General features: G+C 38.6%; 1 protein-coding gene across 2 annotated transcripts in view; it reads left to right on the forward strand.

The window, feature by feature from the left end:
* The window catches only part of NOTCH2 (notch receptor 2), a 153773-nt gene that overhangs the window by 18112 nt on the left and 113532 nt on the right, over positions 1-22129 (forward strand). The window contains exons 1-2 of one of the 2 annotated variants that reach the window (XM_070607720.1): positions 10165-10198; positions 20368-20449. In XM_070607720.1, the coding sequence (XP_070463821.1) occupies positions 10180-10198; positions 20368-20449 (101 nt within the window). In that variant the 5' untranslated portion in view covers positions 10165-10179. Of the gene's footprint in view, positions 1-10164; positions 10199-20367; positions 20450-22129 lie in introns of those variants that run through there. The other variant, XM_070607719.1, reaches the window with a different exon arrangement.

Raw genomic sequence — 22129 nt, forward strand, 5'->3', positions numbered from 1 at the left:
GTATGGCTGACTCAGCTTAACCGAGCACAACTTCCAGATGTTCTGCCACAGAGTCCATAATGTCATGTTCAAAATGACATTTACATGCATTTTGTGTGCTCTGATGTCTATTTCTTAGTATTTTTCCTTAGCTGTTTTTTTGCTTTTTGGTTTTTTTTGAGGAAGATAAGCCCTGAGCTAACATTTGCTGCCAATCCTCCTCTTTTTGCTGAGGAAGACTGGCCCTGAGCTAACGTCCATGCCCATCTTCCTCTACTTTATACGTGGGATACCTGCCACAGCATGACTTGATGAGCGGTGCCAGGTCCGCACCCGGGATCCAAACCAGTGACCCTCGGCCGCCGAAGTGTAGTGTGCAAACTTAACTGCTGCACCACCGGGCAGGCCCCCTCAGCTGTTTTTAATGTCTCAAACCTTAGTTCTTCCTAAGTGGGTTGAAGTACCTTTGCTGTTCCTTAAGTTTCCCTAAAGTCTCTCAAGAGCGTACAGCGTGGGCTAACTTCTTAATGTAATTTTATTTCGTAGCTCTTGGCATTTCCTCCTTAATCATTAAAACCTTAAATTCAAACAGAATATAAGTTGTGTATACAGATAGGCGTGTCAGTAGTGCACTGTCACTTATGTAAGCGCACTTGAGCATTTCTTCTTTCCTTTTAATCAAAATGAGGAAATAGAAAATGTTTTGTTATGGTAGTTTTACACATACACCCACAAGGAAATGCGTAGCAAGCTTCTGTGGGAACTGTAACTGATACATTTCAGGGAAGAAAATGCACAAGGGCTAAAATTTTAACTCTGCCAAATTGTTCATTTGGAAAGAAAGAAGAACGATCAAACTCACATGTTGCACTTCAGTTTAGCTTACTAATTCTAAGACTGATAACTTGTATGAGTCTCTGTCTTGTTTCCATCTATTAGTATATGAAAGTATGCTTGCCTTTCCATAAAAGTGCATTTTACAAGTTTTCTTTCAAGGGAGTCATCTCAACAAATGTTCTTTCAGGTGTACAGAGTAAGGCTTAGCACAAAGAGTGGCCAACTGGTTGAAAGTTTGAGACCTCACTATCAACAAAATGCCATTTGGACCATCTTGACTCCTCTAGCAATCTGGCTGGACATTTGGTCATGCCCTGTGGTCCGTTGAAAGCTGTGTTGATGAAGGCTGCTGTCATCTAGCAACATTGGGGCCATCCAGCTCTCTCTTTAGGAAGAATTTGACAGTTGTTTATCATGAGGTTTGGGATTCCCCATTCTCCATTATCCTGAGGGGAACTTTGATAGCAACCTTGCTCCTGAGGCACATGGATTATCCAAAATGCGTATAATTTGTTCATAGAAAATTGGGAATTGATTTTTTTATTAATGACAGGTTGAAATTAATAGACTTGTTACATTCACTGTAGTAAAGGAAAATTTGTGGTTTTGGTGAAGTTTTAAATTTCAAATTTGATAATTTGGATCTTTGAAGTAAACAAACATTCCTGCCTTAAGTGTGTTGTGAGTTCGTTTGTTGGGAGGAAGAATAGACCTTGGTACTGTTAATTTTTTTTTTTTATAATGGTGCCTATTCTCAGTTGGCAGAGAATAGCTATCCAGAATGTTGCTCAGGTCTAGTGAAAAGATTTAGGGAAGTTGTAACCAGTTTAATAACCATCTGTGGAGTGACATAGATCGACACACCCAATTACACAAGACCTGAGTCTGAGAACTGTTGATGTGCAGTCATCCCATCAGCATCTGCTCGTCATTATCAACAACAAGAATGGCTCAACTCTTTCTTTGGGGCCGCATGAAAAGACAGTGTACTCAGCATAGGGCAAGTCAGACCTGACAAACACCTAGCCCTCTCTCACCTCTTGTTCCCAATCTTCTCTTTAAACATACCCTTTTGTGAGGTTTTGAAATAATTCACTTTATTTCTTACTTGTCATTAATTTTCCTTCTTAAGTACTGTGTCTTTCCAGTTCAAATTTTTGCCAAAACCAGGAAGGGCCAATGTACCATGGGTCATTTTTCTAGCCCATTTCTTTGTCCTTTGAGAGGCTTCATGTCTGGCTTCACGCCGCTTTATGTGTACAAAAGTGTTTAGTATCTTTTCTAGTTTACACTTGTTACAACTTCCGTGAAGCCACTTACGAGCACTTTCTAATATAAATCATTTTGGTCACTGTGAGTGGGAGGGGAGGATTTGGTTCACAGGAATAAATTTGCATGTTGAGAAGACAATATCTGATAGTCTGCAAAGCACTTTCATGTGCACTCTTTTACAAGACTATGTGTTCATTTGTGGATACTGAGGCGGAGACCCTGAGACCTTATCCAGAATCGCGCTGTAGGTACCAGGGCCAGCTGGAGAACCAAAGCCAGGTCTTCTGTGTGTTCCTTGGTGTATAACTGGATCATTATTTTATTGGCAGAAATACGGAGTCTTTCTGTTTTTAAAAGGTGCCCCTTTGCCTTTGGAAGTTATGTTAGTAATCCTTTCTAGAGTGGAAAGAAGATAGTTATATTTTCCTTCCTTTTGACAAAAAATCATCGTTTTCTCTCTAAGTCTTATTGTTAGAGTCTCATGGCACTGCAGGGCTTCTGACTAAGGTGCCTTTTGGAAAATTAAGGTTTTATAGAAATTAGTGAGCTTTTCTATTACTTTCTGAAGGAGTAGACTCACTCTAGTGATAAAAATGTGTTCTTTGATTTACTGACACATTATAAATTTTAATTTTGAAGTTTTTTATTTGATTTCTTTCTTTCTGAAACAAATATATGTTCACAAAATGTATGCTTAATAAGTTCTTGTTTTGACAAGTTGTCAAATGCAAGGTGGATATTGGTAGAAGAGTACTAGGTAACTTCAGTGCCAAGATTGCTGCGTGCAGACTGGCTCTGAGACCTAGGTCTTCTTTTGAGCACTGATGTAGAGTTTCAGGAAGCACCCTGAGCCTGTGATCCAGAAGTCCTGGTTGGGACATTGTGAACCCAGGGAACATGCTTAGTTAGGTAAGACACTGTTGAAGAAATGGGTTTTGCATTCCTTCTAAGAATCAGGCCTTGTGTTCAATGTTAGAGTAGTTGTTTCAAAGGGCCTCTTTGTCTAGTTTAGGCTTCTAATGGTGAGCTAAGGAGAAGCAATTCCTGGGAACTTCCCTAGAGATTATAGCTGGCCCTTAGGAGTCTTGGTTGAACTAGGTGAGTACCTAGTTCCTAGGACTAATGAACTTTTCAGGAGTCCCTTTGGTTGTACACGTAGCTCCCTAGGATTGCTGTAGGGTTCCAAGTCATCGCAGTTTGGAATGGTGGTTTTCAAACCTGAGTGTAATCGAGTTTTGGAGGGTTTGTTAGAACCCTGGGCCTTACCCACAGAGTTTCTGATTCTGTAGGCCTGGAGTGGGACCTAGTAAGTCGCATTTCTGACAAGTTCCCAGGTGATGCTGCTGTTTTGGGAACTAGACTTTGAGAACCATTGGCTTAGAGCAACCTCAGGTGTTTCAGTTTTGGGGGAGAGGGAGCTATGCAGGCTTGGCTGGATCTTTTCACAGCAATTCCAGTGCATAGAGATGAGCTTCCAGATGTATTAATTCATTCAACAAATATGTGAGTGTCTGTTATGTGCCAGGCACTGTTATAGTTGTTAGGGGATACTGTGAAAGCACACAAAAATATCCCTTCATTTGGAACTTCAAGTGGAACTTCAATGAGGACAGACCAGGATTAACCTGACATCAGTCCTGCTGGTTATTGATGCTTGCAGGTGGGCCTGTTTCGTTTCCTAGCTTCCTACCACTTATTTTACTTTCTTTGGGAATCTTTGAATTTAGTAATAGTAACAGTGATATTATTAATCATCACCATAACTTTTTATTAAGTGCTTGTTCTTTGTCAGACACAGTGTAGCTAAGCTTTACATTCATTATCCCATTTAATCTTTAGAACAACTCTGGTGTTTTCATCTCAATCTAAAAGATGAACTTTGAAAGAATTGGTAACTTACTCAAGATTATGCAACTAGTTAATGGTGGACCTCAATCTGTCTGACTGCAAGGCCGTGTCTTTACTACCATGCTTTAGTCCAGTGTTTTTAAACAGTAGATTGTGAACACTAGTGGGTCATAAAATCAATTTGGTAGGTCTCAAATGGCACTTTTGGAGGAAAAAATGGAATAGAATAGAAAATAACACAGTAAGGATAAGCATTGTTTCTTGAAATTTTTGTTTTTTGCTGTGTACGTATATATGAATATTGAGTTTTGACTTAAAATATATTTCTTACTGTAGATTACAGTAAAAATTATTTGTAAGCTACTCCCTCATTGGCTGTGGGACCATAGGTCATCTAATCTTGCCTTTTTTTTTTTTAACAGATTTGACAATTTAAGCCTTAGAAAATTAAGTAATTTTTCAAGAGCACAAACATAGTGGCAGTACAAAGATCAGGTCTCTGATGTTTTAGCCCCTGGTCCACTGCTTTATCCCTTGCATCGTGCTGCTTCCTTAAAAGTGCACTATATTGCCTGGGAATTGAGTCTTATCTTTTCACGTGATGGGAAATATGCCATGGAAACTTTAGAGATGTTGACAAAACCTGAAAAGGGAAGTTGAATCTCAGCCTGCTATGAGTAGGTGAAAATTCTGCCATGGAGACCCTAAAGTCTGCAGACAAAGATGTAACAGTTCTCTTGTTAATTCTGGTGTACTTGATGGAATGAGGATAATAATATTAACTAACAGGGCGAGGCTGTAAGCGCATTGCATATATTAACTCGTTTAATTACTAATTATTTTGACAGGGTTGCCATGGCTGGGACACAAACTTGGCTGTTTTGAGTGAGAGGGGGCATCCTACCAGTGTGAGTTAACACTTCTCTATGCTGTCCCCAGTTCCTCATTTTGTTCCTGCTGAGTTCAGAGCTATTTTCGTCACAGCCTGGCTTACCTGAGCATGGTCTCAGCTTCATTTTCTTGTGCCAGATCACCTACCTTTATGGGTGATTTAGGTTGCTATTACTTTTCCCCTTAAATTAATACATTGCTGATTTGTATCAGGGGCAGGGCTGTGGATTGTCTGCATGATCAGGTGATGATATATATTGGTCCCCCATGCAGAATGGTGCCCCAGCACTTTAGCTGATGGTCTGTCCAGGAGTAATGGAGGACACTTGGAAAGAATTTGAGAATGCTTACAAACCCTGTCAGCAAGTTTCCTTTAGCATTAGACAAACAGTCCATGGAAGCTGAGGGGATGCATAGGCAAGGCCTCATCAGGGAGGGAGGCAGAGGTTGAGATTGGTGGGGAGGAGAGGCTAATACATTCTAGTTAGAAGAATGATGTGTAGAGCAAGTAAGGACGGGATGAAAACCTTCACTTGCGAATCATAAAATTCAAAGGAAAAACAGCGTAAAAGACCCAGAAGAGTAAAGTGATTGGCCTTTGGTCAGATGGCTAGACGATAGACAGCCAGGGAGAGAACCTAGGTCATCGTTCTGTGGCCCCTTTCATCCTAAGACACGTTCACGGGGGGTTGTCTTCCAAAGCATCTGATTACAGAAAAATGTCTGTCACTTACCCTAGAGTACATACAATAGACACCAGGAACATGTACCAGATTTATCCAGTTTCTTTGCATTTTCTCCCAAATGCTGTGTACCCCACGGCTGTGTGTGTCCTAGTTTGTGAAATGCATGGATAAGGCAGAAACCTCTAAACTTTAAAAAAAAATGTATGCCCCAAGAAAGATATTTTTTTTGAGCATGGACCCTCTCCTCCAAATAAGTAAATAAATATTTATAAATTATATGCATATACAACTATTAAACCGTACATGCATATTTAATTCTTAGTAAAGCTTGATAATAGCTTTTTTAGACTGTAAATATGTGGACGTTCTAAAAGTTCTTCTGGTACCCCAGTGGATGGTCTTGCACCCCTACACCTCTGGGATACACACATCTCATTTTGCAGACTGCTGGTGCAGAATGAAAATTGAAGAGTTTAGTGTCAAAGCTATTGGTTCTTTCATTAGATAGATTATTTTCACTCCTAATATTTCTAAAGTCTTTCTGCAAAATAGTTTTTGAATTGAAGTTTTGAATTAAAATGCTATCTTTCCAGAGAGGAAGAGGTTAAGGATGGAGGATGTATGTGAATTAGGTTGAATCTCTCCTTGAGAAAGAATGCTGTTTTTGATCTATGGAGAATAAGCCACTTTCCCTTTCGTGGTCTTTGTTGGTGCAAAACCCTTGTTTGATGTCATTAAGCCTTCCCTCCCCACCATTATAGTGATTAGCCTGCTTCATAATCCATATTAGGACTTGGTAAATGTTTGCTGATTTTTTTTTTTAATTCTTTCAACCTTAACTAGAGAGCAAACTAGAAATAGTTTGGGGGATAGATAGAGCAATAGAATGGGGGATATATTACACTTTCCTGAGGAATGCTGTTGAATGAGACTGGTAGCATGCAAGGGCTGTTGATTTGTTGTAGGCCTTCTGCAATATCACCCAAAGTCCAGCAAGACTTATAATCAGAAGTAAAGAAAATAAATTAGTTCATTTCATTTCAGACTTGGGAAGCCCAGGACTACAGGGATTAGCTAAAACAAAGGTACAGTGAGTAAATGCAGTGAAAGATTATTTTGACAATTAGAAGGAATTTCATTTTTGTAATAAAATAAAAAGGAATAACCTTGGTCATCATTTGTAGAGAGACTCTGGAGAGCAAATTAGAGAGAGGGATAAAACTCACTTTGGCTACACAGCAGAGCCAGACAAACTCAGGGACATGTATTCTATATTTGTAGGTATTTTCAAATATTTTTTCAGTTGTAAGGATGCAAATCATTTCGATGTTAGAGCAGCTCGGTCATTACTGTTACTGGAAAAACTAGTTAAACCAAGTACATGTCCTACTGAGGGTGAGTCAACAGTGTCGTTTTAATATAAGGAGGGACAGTACATTAAGTGAGTTATTCCAAGTCCTGTGGTTTCCTCCAGCTGAGCAAAGACAACTGTTGTTTCAGAAGTGAGGCTTAGATGCAAAAACAGAAGTTGCCCATTTCCTTTCTTTCTCAATTATAGCCGTTTAGTTTTCTTTTTGCCTGAGACTTTTCAAAAATTTATTTTCTCCTTAGATTTCTATCATTAGATTTCCTGAATTTTGACAGGCTACTTTTTTTTATAGAGAATATTATTTATTATAGACCCATTGTAGTTTAAAACTTTATTTTGAATTCATTTACCAATTGATGGACCAGAGTTGGTATATGATGTCAGATATCCTTTAAAAAATGTCATAAGGGAAGCAGGAAAGTGATCTGTTTTAACATTATTATTTTCTACAGTTCCTTAGCGGTGTGGACATGAAGTAAGATGGTATTTTATGGAACAATATACCAAACTGTAATGATGAAATATATCCTTTTGACTTTGGAAGACAAGAATCTGGTGTTCTCAGCTTTGTGGAAAAATAACCGTGAGCTGTCTGAGTTTTCCTTAAGTGGGATCCAATATCATTAAGAGTATGTGTCTGGAGAGTTTATTTCTTGGTTTGGGAAGGTGAGTTTTTGTCTTTTTTCCCCTCTCAGTTGATTCCTTTAATTGGAGAGAAGCAGACCAAATGAAGAAAATGTTCTCCCTTCCAGCATTCTTGGTTTACCACATTAGTTATTACCTACCTTCTCTGAGTAGCAAGGCCATACTTTTCCTGTTCACTGGGTCACTTTCCACTAACTTAACTGCACTTATGTTCTTTGGAGGGATTTATTTTTGATCAGTTGAATTACGGATAGCTTGATCAAATGGTGATGGGTTGCCTACTTTTAAGAGGGTCACCATTCTTAACAGTAAAATCTTATCAATATAAATGTGATCAGTTGTATGATCTGGTTCCATAACTTGTTGCTTCTGCAATGTTACTCTGTTACTGAGAAGAAATGGTATCTAGTTACAGTTTTACAAAGGAGGAACTCTATGCAGTTTCACCCATTCTTTTACCTCAAAGGATAGTTTGTTTTTGTGTTTTTCCTGGGAAATAATACATAGCAGTATATTGAATCCTAGAGTTAGCAGTTTTTCAAAAGTGGGTTTCTTTTGTGGAAGTAGAAGGGATACTGATGAATAGATGTCAGTTGTTGTTCTGGCATGTGTGTGAAGACTGGTTCTGAAATGCAGCATTGGTAGCTCCTCTTGTCCTGGGAACTCAGTCTTGGTTTTGCTTTTGACAAGCTTGTGGTCATTAGCTGATCTTTGACATAAATGTTTTTTATGTACATAGCTGGTATGTGGGTGCTTATCTACATGAGGATGTTATAGTCACAAATGTATATTATGGATGTTTGCAGATTGTGGTGGATATCATGTTTTTCTGACTGCAGTTCAAGAGATGTAATGAGTGAAGTGATGCTGGACTAGTAGATAAAAGACTTGTGTGCTAGTCCAGGTTTGGCCATCTTGACTTGAATGACTTTGGGCAAGTCTCTTATTTTTTGAATTGCAAGTTCCTCTTCTGTAAAGTGGTGCTAATATCAATTTGATGTCTTACAGGGTTGTTGTGGGGATCAAATGAGATCATTTGTATGAAATGTTTTGTAAACTGTGAAGATATGTATTAGTATTGTCTTTAGCCAGTTGTTCTGGGTATGGTCATTCTTCTCAGGGCTGAGAAATCAAGGATTGTGACTTTCTGGTTTGTTTGGTCACAATGTTCACATTTGCCTTAGAATGCTTGTAGGTTTGGGTGAGAGAACATCGATGGAAATCAGCTGAAAATCCCTGCCCATTAGAAGCTGGGATGTTAATCCTAAAATCGTGTTGCCAAGTCAACACCAACTCCATCTTTAGGTGGAATAGGTGCTTGTTACTCCCATTTTACTGGAAGGACTCTGACCAGCCTACTAACTTAGGATAAAACTGGCTAATGTCTGAAATGCACATCATTAGAGTTACTCCTTGAATGTAAGGTATGGTGTCTTTGGAAGGTTTTTGGGTTATTTTTTGTGGAGGTAGAAGGGCACATACAGAAGCTCACTGTACTCAAATTTATAAACTTGTTCTACTTGACAATTGTAAAGCCAGATTACATTGAGGGGAAGGATACTTGATTCACTTGATGTTTTTAATATAAAACTTAGAGTATTTGAGACTTTCTATGGTAACTTGTGTTTAGGCTTATAGCCAAAGTGATTACAATGCCTTGGTTTTAATATTTTCAATGAGGTAATGTGTGCTTTGGTAGGGAGGAGGAGAAATGTTATTTAATCACTAGCACTACACTAATAACCACGTTCACTAAATCCTTTGTCTCTTTGCTTGAACTGAGGGTTACTTGCTTTAATACTGGTTTTCCAAAGGACTTAATCCTGTTAATGTGATGAGGTGATGGGGGAAGGACATTCCTACTAGGCCTGGAGTGGTTTAACTGGTAAAACTCCCTTTGTAAATCCCTCTTGTTCAACATGAATGTCACTCCCATGTCCCCAAAGTGGAATGAATTTTTATGGAGAGAATATTTTAAGAGTGATAAACAAAAGAGATTAAAATATCTCCTGTACCAGGTCATTGTAACCTTAGAAAGCTAGAATAAACTATCATTTTGCAGATTTTATTTTTGTCTTCTTTTGTGGGAAATTAAGGACTTGTTTATATTCTCTTGGAGGGAGATAGATAATTACTGGCCTGCTCCTTCAACAGTTGGGCTTGGCAAACATTTTCTAAGCATTTACCATGTACCTGGCGTCATGGTTGGGTTGAAGCTAGATGGAGCAGACATCAGGTAGGTGTTGCCCAGTCCAGGATTTGTCTTTTGCTGGAACTCCTTTGGCTGCCAGGCAGGAGGAGTGGCAGCAAAGCAGATGAAATGAGTGGTGGGTTGGGGCATCTGCTTTTTTTTTAAATTCCTCTAGGAATTTATGACTCATTTATGAGAGTGGGGGAAGCACTAAGCTCCAGAAAGTCAACACCCCTTACAGGATTTACCAAAAAAAATTTATTTTAATATATTACAGTTTAGGTCATTTCTTTTGCTCTTTCTGAGAACTCTGGACTGAAGCTGGAACAAGAGAAGTCTTTTGATCTCTCTAGAACCAAGATAATCTTTGTCAAAGGCAATGTAACTCTTGGGTTTGCCAAATCAGGTGTTGCTGCAAATGGAGAAACCTCGATTTCCTTTCTGTGTTTGAAGACACAAGCATGGAAAGTTTAAGTTCTGGTATGGTCATTTATTGATGTATACAAAATTTTCTGTCTTTGCTTCCTTTCTTTGCTCATCCAGCATCAGTTGGATGAGCAAGAATGGACGTCAGGATTTGCAAACCGGATTGTGACTGTTTACTAGTGTGCTGGGCTGTTTTTATTAAAATGGCTGTTACTGAACTCCACAGAAATCTAAGGAGTCTTGGAGATAAATTCTTGCTTACACTCGCAGTAAAGAAAAAATGTGAGTAGTTGAAAGGTTTATGGAGTTGGAGGACTGGAGTTTTTAAGAGGATTTAATTGACCATTGAAATTATAAGCTCTTCATCAAATATCTTAAAGGGTGCATTATTATTTTTTTCTGTTGACCATGGGGCCCAAGTTATGTTGACGTGAATTGGCACTGATTTGTGTTTGAAGAAACAAATTAAAAGAATGGAGCAATTGAAAACCAAACTAAATAAAATTGAAATTTGGGGCTATATTTCCTGTTTTCTTCCCCTCTCAATATTTAATAAAAATTTGATATTTTCCTGCTGTCCGCTCTTCCTCTGTGCCAAGGTTGTTGCCCCAGGCATGTTCTGTGGAAATGGGAACGATATGCATTTACCATCTCCAGATTTAGATATTTTCCTCACAGTGCTGGTTTCCACACTTATCTGGAATGTTCTGGTTATGAGCCCCCGTTTAGGACCTTTTGAACTCTTGGGATTACACAATTCTCAGTGATGTGTGCAGGGATTTTGAGTTGAATATTGTCAACAGGTGAATAGGGTTTGTTTTTTGGCTGAAGATGTAAGACCTCTGTGACTCAGATAATAACAGAAATAACCCAAATATTAGAACCTTAGCTTCTGCAAACCCTGACTTGAGAATGGTTAGCTATACATGTAGGGGGACTTTACGTGGGACTCAGACCTCCCATCATCCATTAACACAGCACATTGCTTATGGTGTTCTGGTGACTTGATTCTTGTGAGTAGCCTTCATTGCTACTAACCAATGGTTTGTAAAAAAGGCTGTGGTGGAAGGGTGCCCATGGGGAAATCTGGGGCTGTTTTCTGGATTTTCCCCATTTGGTTTTGGGAAGTCTTCATGATTTTATATAATAACATATAACAATTTTAGGTTTTTCCATTTTCATTTTTAACATAATTTCATCCCTTACTCTTTCTTTTTGGGCTCTACCTCTAAATTAACAAACAATAGAAATTGTCTACTCCATTTAAAAAGTGTCCTGAACCATTTAAGCTAAAAGAACACTTTCTTTCTTTTGGGTGGGCAGCAAGAAGATTATATATATTTATAAAATTCTTTTCCAGCAAGTGCACTTAAAGGCATGTATTTAAAATTAAGGGCTTTTTAAAAAATGAAGCTGTACTTAACAAAATAGTCTTTAAAAAGCTTTAAAAGGGAGCATTTGCAAAAAGCACAGGAAATTAGTGACAGGCAGAATTCGTCTCTGATAACAGAACAGATATAGTTCATAGAACAAAACAGATAATAGAAGATATAAGATAAGACAATGGAATAACACCTCCAACTGGCCTTTTTTGACCATTAAGTTGTGCACAAATATGTAGCCCTTTGTATAGAGAATAATTTAACTTCTAGATATGATATAGCTTCTTCACCCTCTATTGGGTTGTTTTACACCAAGATCCTGAACCTTATGGACATGGAAATCCTGTAATTATTTCAATCAGTGTCATTTTACAAAGGGTTAGATACTTATAGTGAAGAAATACATTGGGATACTTTGGATCAGATTGGTGCTTATGCATGTATCAGTGAATCTACTCATAGGGAAAATGGTACCGTGCAATGAAAACACACTATCTTAGCTTACCATTTGCTTGGAATTTTTATTACCTTGTTTTCTGCATTTGTCATTTAGATGTAAATTATTTTGGCTTCCATTCAACCCATTTTAATCAAAGTCTTACCATAGTACACATGGCTTAAGATTCTTGGAGGAGGGTAGAGGAAGGTAGATCTTCATTCATGCAAATTTTAGGGCAGGAACTTCCAAAGATGTTTTAGTTTTATGAAGATTAGAAAAGTACAGTTCCACTTATCAACTTTTCATCCCTGATAAAGGCCAGGAAATTTGCATCATTTTTTCCTTCTCATTTTACTTTTCTACTCCTTACACAAAATGAAATCAGAATTATTAGACACAGTCATGTTTGGGTATCCTTATGGTTACTAAAATCGTAGCCTTGGAACATTTTAAACATATAAACTGATTGTTGAGTTTGAGAATAGGTTTTGTCTTAGTTACAGATAGTTCATTGAACATCTTGTGAGTATTGAGTATACCTGCTGTGATCCAGGCACTGTGCTAGGTCCTGGGTATACAAAGATGAGCTGATGATGGTCACTGCCTTTAGAGAATTTGCACAGAGGTTGGAGAGAGAGATTGGTGAGCCAGTACTCATAATACATCTTCCCAGGATGTAGTGGGAGCACAGAGGAGGAACATCTAAATCAAACTAGAGGGTCTCTGAGGGCTTCCTAAGGCTTTATCTATGATTTGAAATATGAGTAGGAGTTAGCAAGATGGAGAAGAAAGAAAGGGAGGGGAAGTATTTTCCAGGTGGAAAAATGTGTATGTGTGTACAGGTGATCATTAACAAATGGGCCACATCTAATTTATAAGTATATGTGGATTTTTCAAATTTTGCATTTCGTATGGAAGTGTTAAATCCGTTTTCATCCCCAAACTAAGAAATTAAAATTTAATAAATAAATTAAAAATTATGCAGTCTTTAAAAAGATAAAAATAAAATGGAAAGGAAAAAGTACAGTGCATAGTATATGTCAATATAGCACAGCAAATATTGATGGATTTTGTTTTTTGCAATAAATCCAGTATTATGAAATAAGACAAAATTGAAGTTTTTAAAATGAAAGATTATTCTAGATTTATCAAGTCACTGGAATGAATATCTTTATAAAACAAAAATTCTATTAGTAATGTCAAAAATACCCTTATGTTATTCATAACTTCAGTTTTTGTTGGTTATATTTTCTTAAATCAAGGCATACCTGTTTTTGAAAAGTAGTAATATTTTGCTGAACCCTATATGAACCCTGTAGCCTAAACTTTAATCTCTGTGGTTCTGGTATCAGCATCTCATAAGTAGGAAACACATTTTCTTTTAGATGATATCTGTAAGAGGCATGGAAATCCTCAGAACACTGGCAGGAAAATAAAATTAGTATCTCCCTTGCTGCATTTATTTGCCTTTTAATCAAGACAAATTTCAGGGAGGAAGACAGATGTTTTCTTCACTTTGTTTTTATTTAAATGTACCACTTGGGATTTGAAGCTTCTGCACTTCTTCTGTTTGTTTGGATTTTTTCCTTTCATGGCTTGATCCCAAAAAATGGGATAAAAAATTTAGTGAAAGCTTTGTTGTTTGAAATTGCGGGGTGCTACGAGAATTATTTCAAATCCCTGATGTCTCCCTGTCTGCCCTCAATTCTCCTATTTTTGGTAGTAATGCAAGCAGTCATTTCAGAAAACTTTGCTTTGTTCATTTTACTGAGCCTCTTCCAGACACCATGTGCCTGAAGCAACAGCAACCAGCCACAGCCAAGGTCCTAGGGCGTAAACTCCGACTTCGTCTCCCTCAAATGCTCCTACTTGAAATTTGCATAAACGTTGAAGAGAAAATTAAAAGGGCCCTGTATACCTCCTCTTCACGTATTTTAGGAACCCCAGCCATTCAAGGCATTAACATGTCTTTTGATTGAGCAGTGGATATATAAGCACAGATACCACACTGCAGACAGAGGGAGCAGGATATGAAAAAAATCATGTGAGATAGAAAAGAGACAGAGGCTTATTTGAAGAGGCTACAAAGCAACAAGTAATGCCAATTTAAAACGATTACATGTTAATACAACAAGTGAAACACATTGAAGGCTGCTCAGATTACACTAGCTGGGGTGCAGGCTTAATTACTCATGTTAGAGATTCCTAAAACAAAGAGAGGCTTTTAAACCAGTGATTCTTAGCTGGCATGATACTGAAAAGCCCAGGAAAACCAATGTAAATGCCTAGAGGAAATTTTAAGGAAGATTCCATCAAGTTTGTGTACCTTGGGCCTGTCCCTAAATGAGCAAATTCCTGAGCACTGGAACTGGTTAAAATCAATGACAGCTTATTCTGTTGTTTGCAGTATTTATATACAAAAGAAGCTGATAAACTTGAATAACTGCTAGAACCTTGTCTGGACTGAGTTTTAGTTAGTGCTAAACAACAAGGGTTCGTAGTGTATTTCTTAAAGGTTTTTTTCTGGAGTGACTCAGATTAAGAGGGTCTGCTAAAGGTATATAATAAAAGCCCATTTGGGGCCGGCCCAGTGGCGCAGCGGATAAGTGCGCACGTTCCACTTCAGTGGCCCGGGGTTCGCCGGTTCAGATCCCGGGTGTGGACATGGCACTGCTTGGCATGCCATGCTGTGGTAGGCGTCCCACATATAAAAAGTAGGGGAAGACGGGCACAGATGTCAGCTCAGGGCCAGTCTCCTCAGCAAAAAGAGGAGGATTGGCAGCAGGTGTTAGCTCAGGGCTAATCTTCCTCAAAAAAAAAAAAAAAGCCCTTTTTATTTTGTTTGTGTTTATCTTAGAGTCATTTGGGTAGGTCACAGTCTTTCTGTCCCCATCCCTAACTTCCCTCCAGTAGATTGTATGGATCATCAGCAAAGCAATTGTTTGTGTTATTCATGTTTGATTTCCATGCAATGCCCTGTAGAGAGCCATGCTCATAGTAGTTGTTCAACAGTGTTAATAGAACTGTATTAAAACTGAGTGACATTTTTGCTCATGTACAGTGTTGATTTTACCTTTAGTGACTCACTTCTTATGCCTGCAGTGCTGTACCTTTTTATTTTTAAAGAGCGGTGACCTCTGTTTTTTTTTGTAGTGGTAGTTCAGTATATCTTTTATTAGACTCTCAGTGATGGCAACTGGGAAGAACTTATTCCAGTTATTGATATCACATCCTACATTGTCCAGGGCTCTTCTATTTTTCCAGGTTTCTCAGTTTGGTTAGACTGAGGTTTGATTGATATGACAAGTTTCCCTAAAGGCACTGTTGATCATGGAATCAGTGACTAAGAATTTAAGTACCTACTGTGTGAGCTAGCCTTTTTTTGAGTTCTTACTAGGTATCAGGCATTGTTCTAGGCTCTTTAAATGTGTTAATTCAGTTCATTCTTACCAGGGCTCTGAGATTATTTTACAGAGGAGGAAACTGAAGCATGAAGAGGATACAGAGATAGATAGTAATGGTGGAGCTAGAATTCAGACCCAGATCCTGATTTCAGCATCTATGCTTTCAACCACTACACTGTATTGCCTCAAATATACAGAAAGGAAATGTTTTCTATCCTCTAGGAACTTGAAAGTGAAAAAGCAGAGAGAGTTAGAAGACAGTATAGAATTAAATTCTAAACTAAGTTATGATTGTTAGAGAGTAGGAGTTGGCCTGTGAGGACCAGAACTGTCAAGGCCGGGCTTTGTCGGTGAGGTAGGAGGTGAGCAGAACCTCAGGCGAATGAGTAGAATTTAGATAGTGGGGGGGGGGGGGGGAGGGGGGAAGCAGCAATCAGAGGAAGCTGAGACACACATGGAGGCATGGAACTGAGTTCGATGGTGATCTATTCAAGCAAGAGACTGCATTCAAAAGTAATACTGGACAGGTAAGGTAGGCTGCAGTCTTGCAGGTGAGCATGAGGGTTTAGCAAGAAGTAATGAATGGCTTGTCTCTGGAAGAAAAAGTGCCAAGCTTGGCACTGTGTGAAGGTACTGCATAGACCTCTCAGCTGGTTCTTCTGAAGCCAACCTGACAGTAAATTCTGAGAACTGATTAAGAACTGAAAGCCACTGTAGATTAGAGAGTGGTGGAGTGACATGTTTCAAGCGGTGCTCCTGGGAGGTTAGATGCCATTAGAATAAAACCCTTAACCATTTTGGGGGACCTGAGAAAATGGATATCTTCAGCCTAGTCTAAAAACAGATGACTTGAATAAGCTTATATAAGAATGGAAAAAAGCCTTTCACTCACTGCAACATTTTACAGTTTTGACTTTTTTCAAAAATAAATCTGTGTCATTTTCCTTGCTTAAAGCAGCCCAGTAATTCACCCTCACACTTGGAGTAGAAGCTGAGATCTAACCCTGCCTACGTCCCTGGCCTGTCTCCTGCTACTCTTCCCCCTTGCTTAATACTCTCTATCCATACAAACCTTGAATACCAGTCTCATGCCCATCTCAAGGCTTTTACACTCGCTGTTTCCTCTGCCTGGGATTACCGTTTCCCACTATCTTCATGATTCGTGTTCATTTAATTCTTGGCTCAAAGGATACCTGCTGAGAGAGACCTTTCCTAGTCATCCTGTCGAAAGTAGATCCCTACACCTCCAGCCTTTGTGATTACTGTATCTCATAACTGGATTCTATTTCCATCAAAAGCTATCACTTACCCCTGTCTGAAAATATTTATTTATTTATTCATTTATCTGTCTTTTCCTAATAGAAATAAGGTTCTTGAGGACAAGGAGTTTATTCTGTTAATCATGGCATCCTTGACATCATGGCCTGTACCTCACACAGTAGATGCTCTGTAAATATGTTCTGAATATTGGAAGACTGGTTCCCAAATACACTGCATGGAAAATGTGTGAAAATTGAAAATTGGCTTCTAGATTTTGTGTCACATTGCCAAGTGATGGAGTGATGACATTGGAATCCACTGCTTCTCTTCGTTTATGCCCTTTTTTGGGGGAGAGGGCATGCACATATAGATACACAAATACAGTATATGAGATTGATTTCAGTCAGCCAGTATTTATGGAGTGACCACAGTTTGTGGCTTAAGGTGAAAATTTGGAAAAAAGTCACTCGTTTTATGAGTGACTAGTTTCTCTGAGTCTATTAAAACATTTTAAGCATCAGTTCTCTGTGGTGTGACTGAACATTTCATTTTTTTACTCTGCAAATATAAAGCTGCTTTCAATTTCGTTGTTAAATTTAAATGTTGTACATTGGGAAAAAAAGTAAATTGAGTTTTGAAATGAGGTCTTTCCCAGTCTCACTGTCATGGTTTTAAGTTATCAAAGTTTTAACTCTTGTTGAATGTCAAATAATTACAGTGCTCATTTAGAAATAGCCCCTGAGCAAAGTCATGACTCTCAAATTTTCCTTTGTTTTTCTTTTGTTTATTCATACAATATATTATCGTCTGGGTCACCTAAGACCTCTAGTGGATTATATAGTCTTAGAAGATTCCTTAAGGTGGACACTCCTGCTTTAGGACAGTAGTTGTTCTCAAAGTGTGGTTCCTCAGACTGGTAGCGTTAGCATCGCCTGGGAACTAGTTAGGAATGCACATGCCCAGGCCCCTCAGGACCTGCTCAGTCAGCACTGTGGGGATGGAGTCCTGCAATCTGTGTTTTAATGAGCCCTCCAGATGATTCTGATGCACACTGAAGTTTGAGAACCGTAGCTCAGTAAATGTTAAAGGTTCAAGGTAGAGTGATCCTACACATCAGCCAAATGGCATTAATAATTAGCCCTGTAAGCCCACCTCCTTTTTGACCACTGAATTTGATTAGTTCACTAAGGCCAGGCTGTAAAGTTATTTGCTAGATTGATTGCCACATATTGACTTTGGGTTGTTTGTATTTCTCTGAACCTGTCACTGTAATGATTTGCCAGGACACTTAATAGGAACAGACTATGATTTTTTGCGCCCATGGCTTTCTGAGTCATGGGTGGCTGGGTCCTTATGCTCTTCTGGGTAGATTTTTCCAGGTACCAGGCATGCCATTCATATACTTTTAATGAGGGCAGTGTCAATCTTGCATCACAGGGGACCTTCGTGAACATTTGGTTCACCCTCGTTTGGCTTACAGGTGGGGAAATTGAGCCCCCGTGAGGCTGTGCTTTGTTTGCAGTAGCACAGCTAGTAAGTGGTATAGACGGGCTTTCAGGTCTCCTGACTCCCTCCACTGCACCAGGATTCCTGAAGGGAGAGGACAGAGCTGCAGCTTGCTCTGTGCCTGCAGGACATTCCTTTCCTACTGAGAGACTTTCTTTTTTATTTAAAGAAAAAAAGCAAATAGAAAAAAGTCAGGAAGTTCTCATTGAAACTAATAAAAGTGTCTAAAGAGAATAAAAAAATCAGTTTGAGAACTTTAGTATGGAGGAAATAACCTGACATTAACTGTTTTAATTATAGTTGTTGCATTGGGCTTATCAGTGTGGGAAGAGAGAGCATTGGAGCCCTACAGGGAAGTGGGATATGGACAACAAGATGACCCTCTTCCTGAATCTGCCTGTTCAGGCTGCAGCCTAGTGACTGCTTGTGTGACCTCAGCAGCTGTCATGGAGACAGGGCTGGACTCAGTAACAGACCTGGGTCCCAGGCCCAACATTGCCACAGCTAGTGGTGTGATGCCCACGAGGAGGTCACTTAACCTCCTTGGCCTTCACTTTCTAGTAAATGGGTATAATAAAACCTGTCCTGCCTGTCCTGAGAAGCACAATGTCAGGTGGTGGGAAGCAGTGTATCACTGTAGTTAAGAGCACGGACACTCTCACAGGATCCAGACCGCCTAGGTTCAGAGTCCTGCTCTTTCACTCACTGGTGTGACAATGGGCAGGTCACTTATCCTTTCTGTGGAATGGGCGTAATGAAATTACTTCATAGGGTTGTTGGGAAGATTGAGTTAGTCTATCTAAAGTGCTTAGAACAATACCTGATATTTAGTTAGTGCTAAGTGTTAGCTGCTGTTGTTATTACTATTTTTTAAAAATATTACTGTCTTAAGAGATGAAATTTCTTTGAGCATGTTCTCAATGGTTCCATCACTTGATAACAGTACTGGGCAGATAGAGGGTTCTTATGCAGTAATTGTTAATGGAGTTGTTCTAGCATCCAGCTTGTGCCTGGGCCTTGCCGTGAAAAGAAGCTGGTTTCGATGCCCAAGAATGGCAGGCCCAGAGCCTCTGGTATTGCACAGTTTATTCAGAGTGATGTGGCTGGAGGAAACTCAGAGGAGGAGACTTCTCAGTTTTGGTTTCAGGTAATGAACCATCCTAGGAGATGGACGTCTTAATAATCTTCCAGAAAAAGTTTGTGAACTTCAACTTTGATTTTTATTGTTTGGCTAGGTTTCTTTCTGTCTTGTCTTTCCAGTTGTTATTAGGATCCTTGACAAGCATTTTGGTGATGAAAATTCCAACTCTAAAAGCTAAACAATCAAGGTATTGTAACTATCCAGCGAGTGAATGGCAGACTTTGGGTGGCCTTCCTCCTCTTTTGGCTGAAATCAGCGAAAGTTCCCACTACCGCTGTTTATTTCTGAGTTGTCTGTTTCTGGGAGGGATTAGTGTGGTGATATGACTTTTCATTGCCTTGTAAAGCGACTGGGGTTCAAGAATTTGAGAATTATTGTTTTATCTGTTTGTATAAAATTAGCTTTTCATTTCGTTTAATGTCTGCTCCTCTACAATCTCTATTCATGGTCTACCCTCCATCTTTGTGTGAACACGTTGAAGTAAGAGATTGTGTTTTATTCATTTCTCTATGTGTTCCATTTCCTCTTTTCCCCCTGACTTCTAATATAGTGCCTGGTACATACTAGGCTCTCAACTACTGTTTGTTGAATGAGTACTGGCGATGTTTCTGATTACTTCTTGAAGTGTCCTGTTCTGAAACTTCACCTGAAGGCTTAAGTAATTCATTAATATCACGGTCACCTAGTATCTACCCAAGTCTTTCTAAATCTCCATTGATGAATCCTTATATTATTCATCTGAACTATCCAAATTCCAAGAGGCTCATGGCATGTCATGGGGTTATAGCTTTAATTTTCTTAGTATCATTATGAGATAAGGATGTAACAGCTGGGGAGACAGAGGTGCAGAGAATTAAGAACATCATCAAGACCACAAAACGGTTACTGTGGGAAGAGACTTTTGGGATGAGCTTCCGTGTTTCTATGACCCCAAAAACAAAAAGATAAAAAACTGCTTAAAACTCTAAAGGGAAACTCAGATCAGGTTGGACATGGGAATGAATGTTGGCCTGGAGTGGATAACATTTCTTTGATGTCTGAAGGTTATGATCAGTTACTTATTTCTAATGTGCATTTGTTTTTATTTTTAGCATTGCAATGTCGGGACGGCTATGAGCCCTGTGTAAATGAAGGAATATGTGTTACCTACCACAATGGCACAGGATACTGCAAGTAAGTTTTTCTCTGGGTTTTTTTTCTTTTTTGTATATTTATTTTTCCTCAGTAGGACACTGGACAAGATTTGGTTCTACTATTCCGTTTTTAATACTGCTGTGAAATGTTATTGGTTCTCTAACTTTTCAGATGAGTTTGTAGCTGGGATGAGGATGAAAGGATGTGGATGTCAGATAAATGGTTAATAAGAACTTCTTATCTTACTATCTTTTTCACTGTGAAAAAGACTTTTCAGTGAGTGGCTAGTTAATATATATATATTAAGTACATTCTTATGCATTTTTCAGTTTAAGACAAAGCCTTAGAATCACTTCTCAGTATGTTAGCTATGATCTCATTTTTAAGTCAAACCAAATAGATATTAACTTTAATTCTGCCTAGTACAAGTGAATATTACAGCCATGTGAAAGTAATTTTTTATATTGTAAAAAATCCAAATCTGAGAGAGAGACTGTGAGAGAGGAAGATGCACGTAAACCTGTAGGGATGGAGTGGGGATTAGGGGCTGTGGGTGAATGTTGTTACATGAGTTTTAAAAGAGTAAGGATCAGGAACAGGACTAGGGAGCGTAGGCTAGTTCTCAAGAGCGTTTCTTTCTTTCTCTCCGACCATCTAGTCTAGCCATACTTTTTGTTTGTTTGAGGAAGCCTGTGAGATAATCTCATAAAGAGCTTCTCTAGGTTTCCTATGGACCATTTTTTTCCTTCTACCTCAGTTGAAAATTTTTGGTAGGAACATGTATCCATTCTATTTATATCATGGAAAATAAGATTTGACCATATGAAATTTACTTTCTTTACCACTCGTATGGGGTATATTTGTTCTTTGCTTTGGTAGAGGTACTTGCTTGATAAACAGTTTTGAGTTTATCCAACACATTTTTGTTTCTTCTCTGGATATTTAATTGAATACTATAAATATAATAATGACATTTGTTCCAATCAAGTCCATTCTGGCACCAGGATCTAAGTTCTTTAATATCATAAACAAGAATTTTTCCAAGTCAGAAAAAATTTTCTTCACCAAAGTGAAAATATTTTAAGCTGCGATGACAGTAAAGCTTAACAATAGGCTGTTTGGATTGGAATAAAGATAACATTGGAAATGAAATTTTTTATGTAACTGATTATGGGCTGCTCATTTAGCTTTTCTAGCTGGACAAGCAAAACAAAACAAAACAAAAACGTGATGCATTCACCTCTAAGATTGGAAACGCAACAGCAGATAATAAGGGAAGGAACTTAATACCTTAGAATTGGCCACTGAAATCTTTTCAGTCCCTTTTTGGCATCTGGTGTCTTAGCTTCTTGCTTTATTCTATTATTCAGCTCTCTTGTGGTAGTTAACCCATCACATTAGGGTCATTTGTTGATATGTTTGTTTCTCCTACTGGATTGTGAGGTCTTGGTCTTACGCATTTTTGTATAGTGAATGCCTGGTGCAGTTCCTGGTGTATAGCTAGCGCTCAGCTGTTTGTTTCTTGAACCAAAAGGTGGTCAATAGATACCATCATTCACATGTTTTTTAATCTATTTGTCTTAAATAAGAAGAAGCTGGTTCTCTCTGAGAATTTTATTTGCTTCACGCAGTATCCAGGATAGTAGTACTATACAGAAAGGCAATTTACTTCTATTTGGAGATAATTCAACTTGGTGATTCATGTAGGGAGAATTTCAA

Source organism: Equus przewalskii, unplaced genomic scaffold, assembly GCF_037783145.1.
Source record: "Equus przewalskii isolate Varuska unplaced genomic scaffold, EquPr2 ChrUn-13, whole genome shotgun sequence".
NCBI classification, from domain to species: Eukaryota; Metazoa; Chordata; class Mammalia; order Perissodactyla; family Equidae; genus Equus; species Equus przewalskii.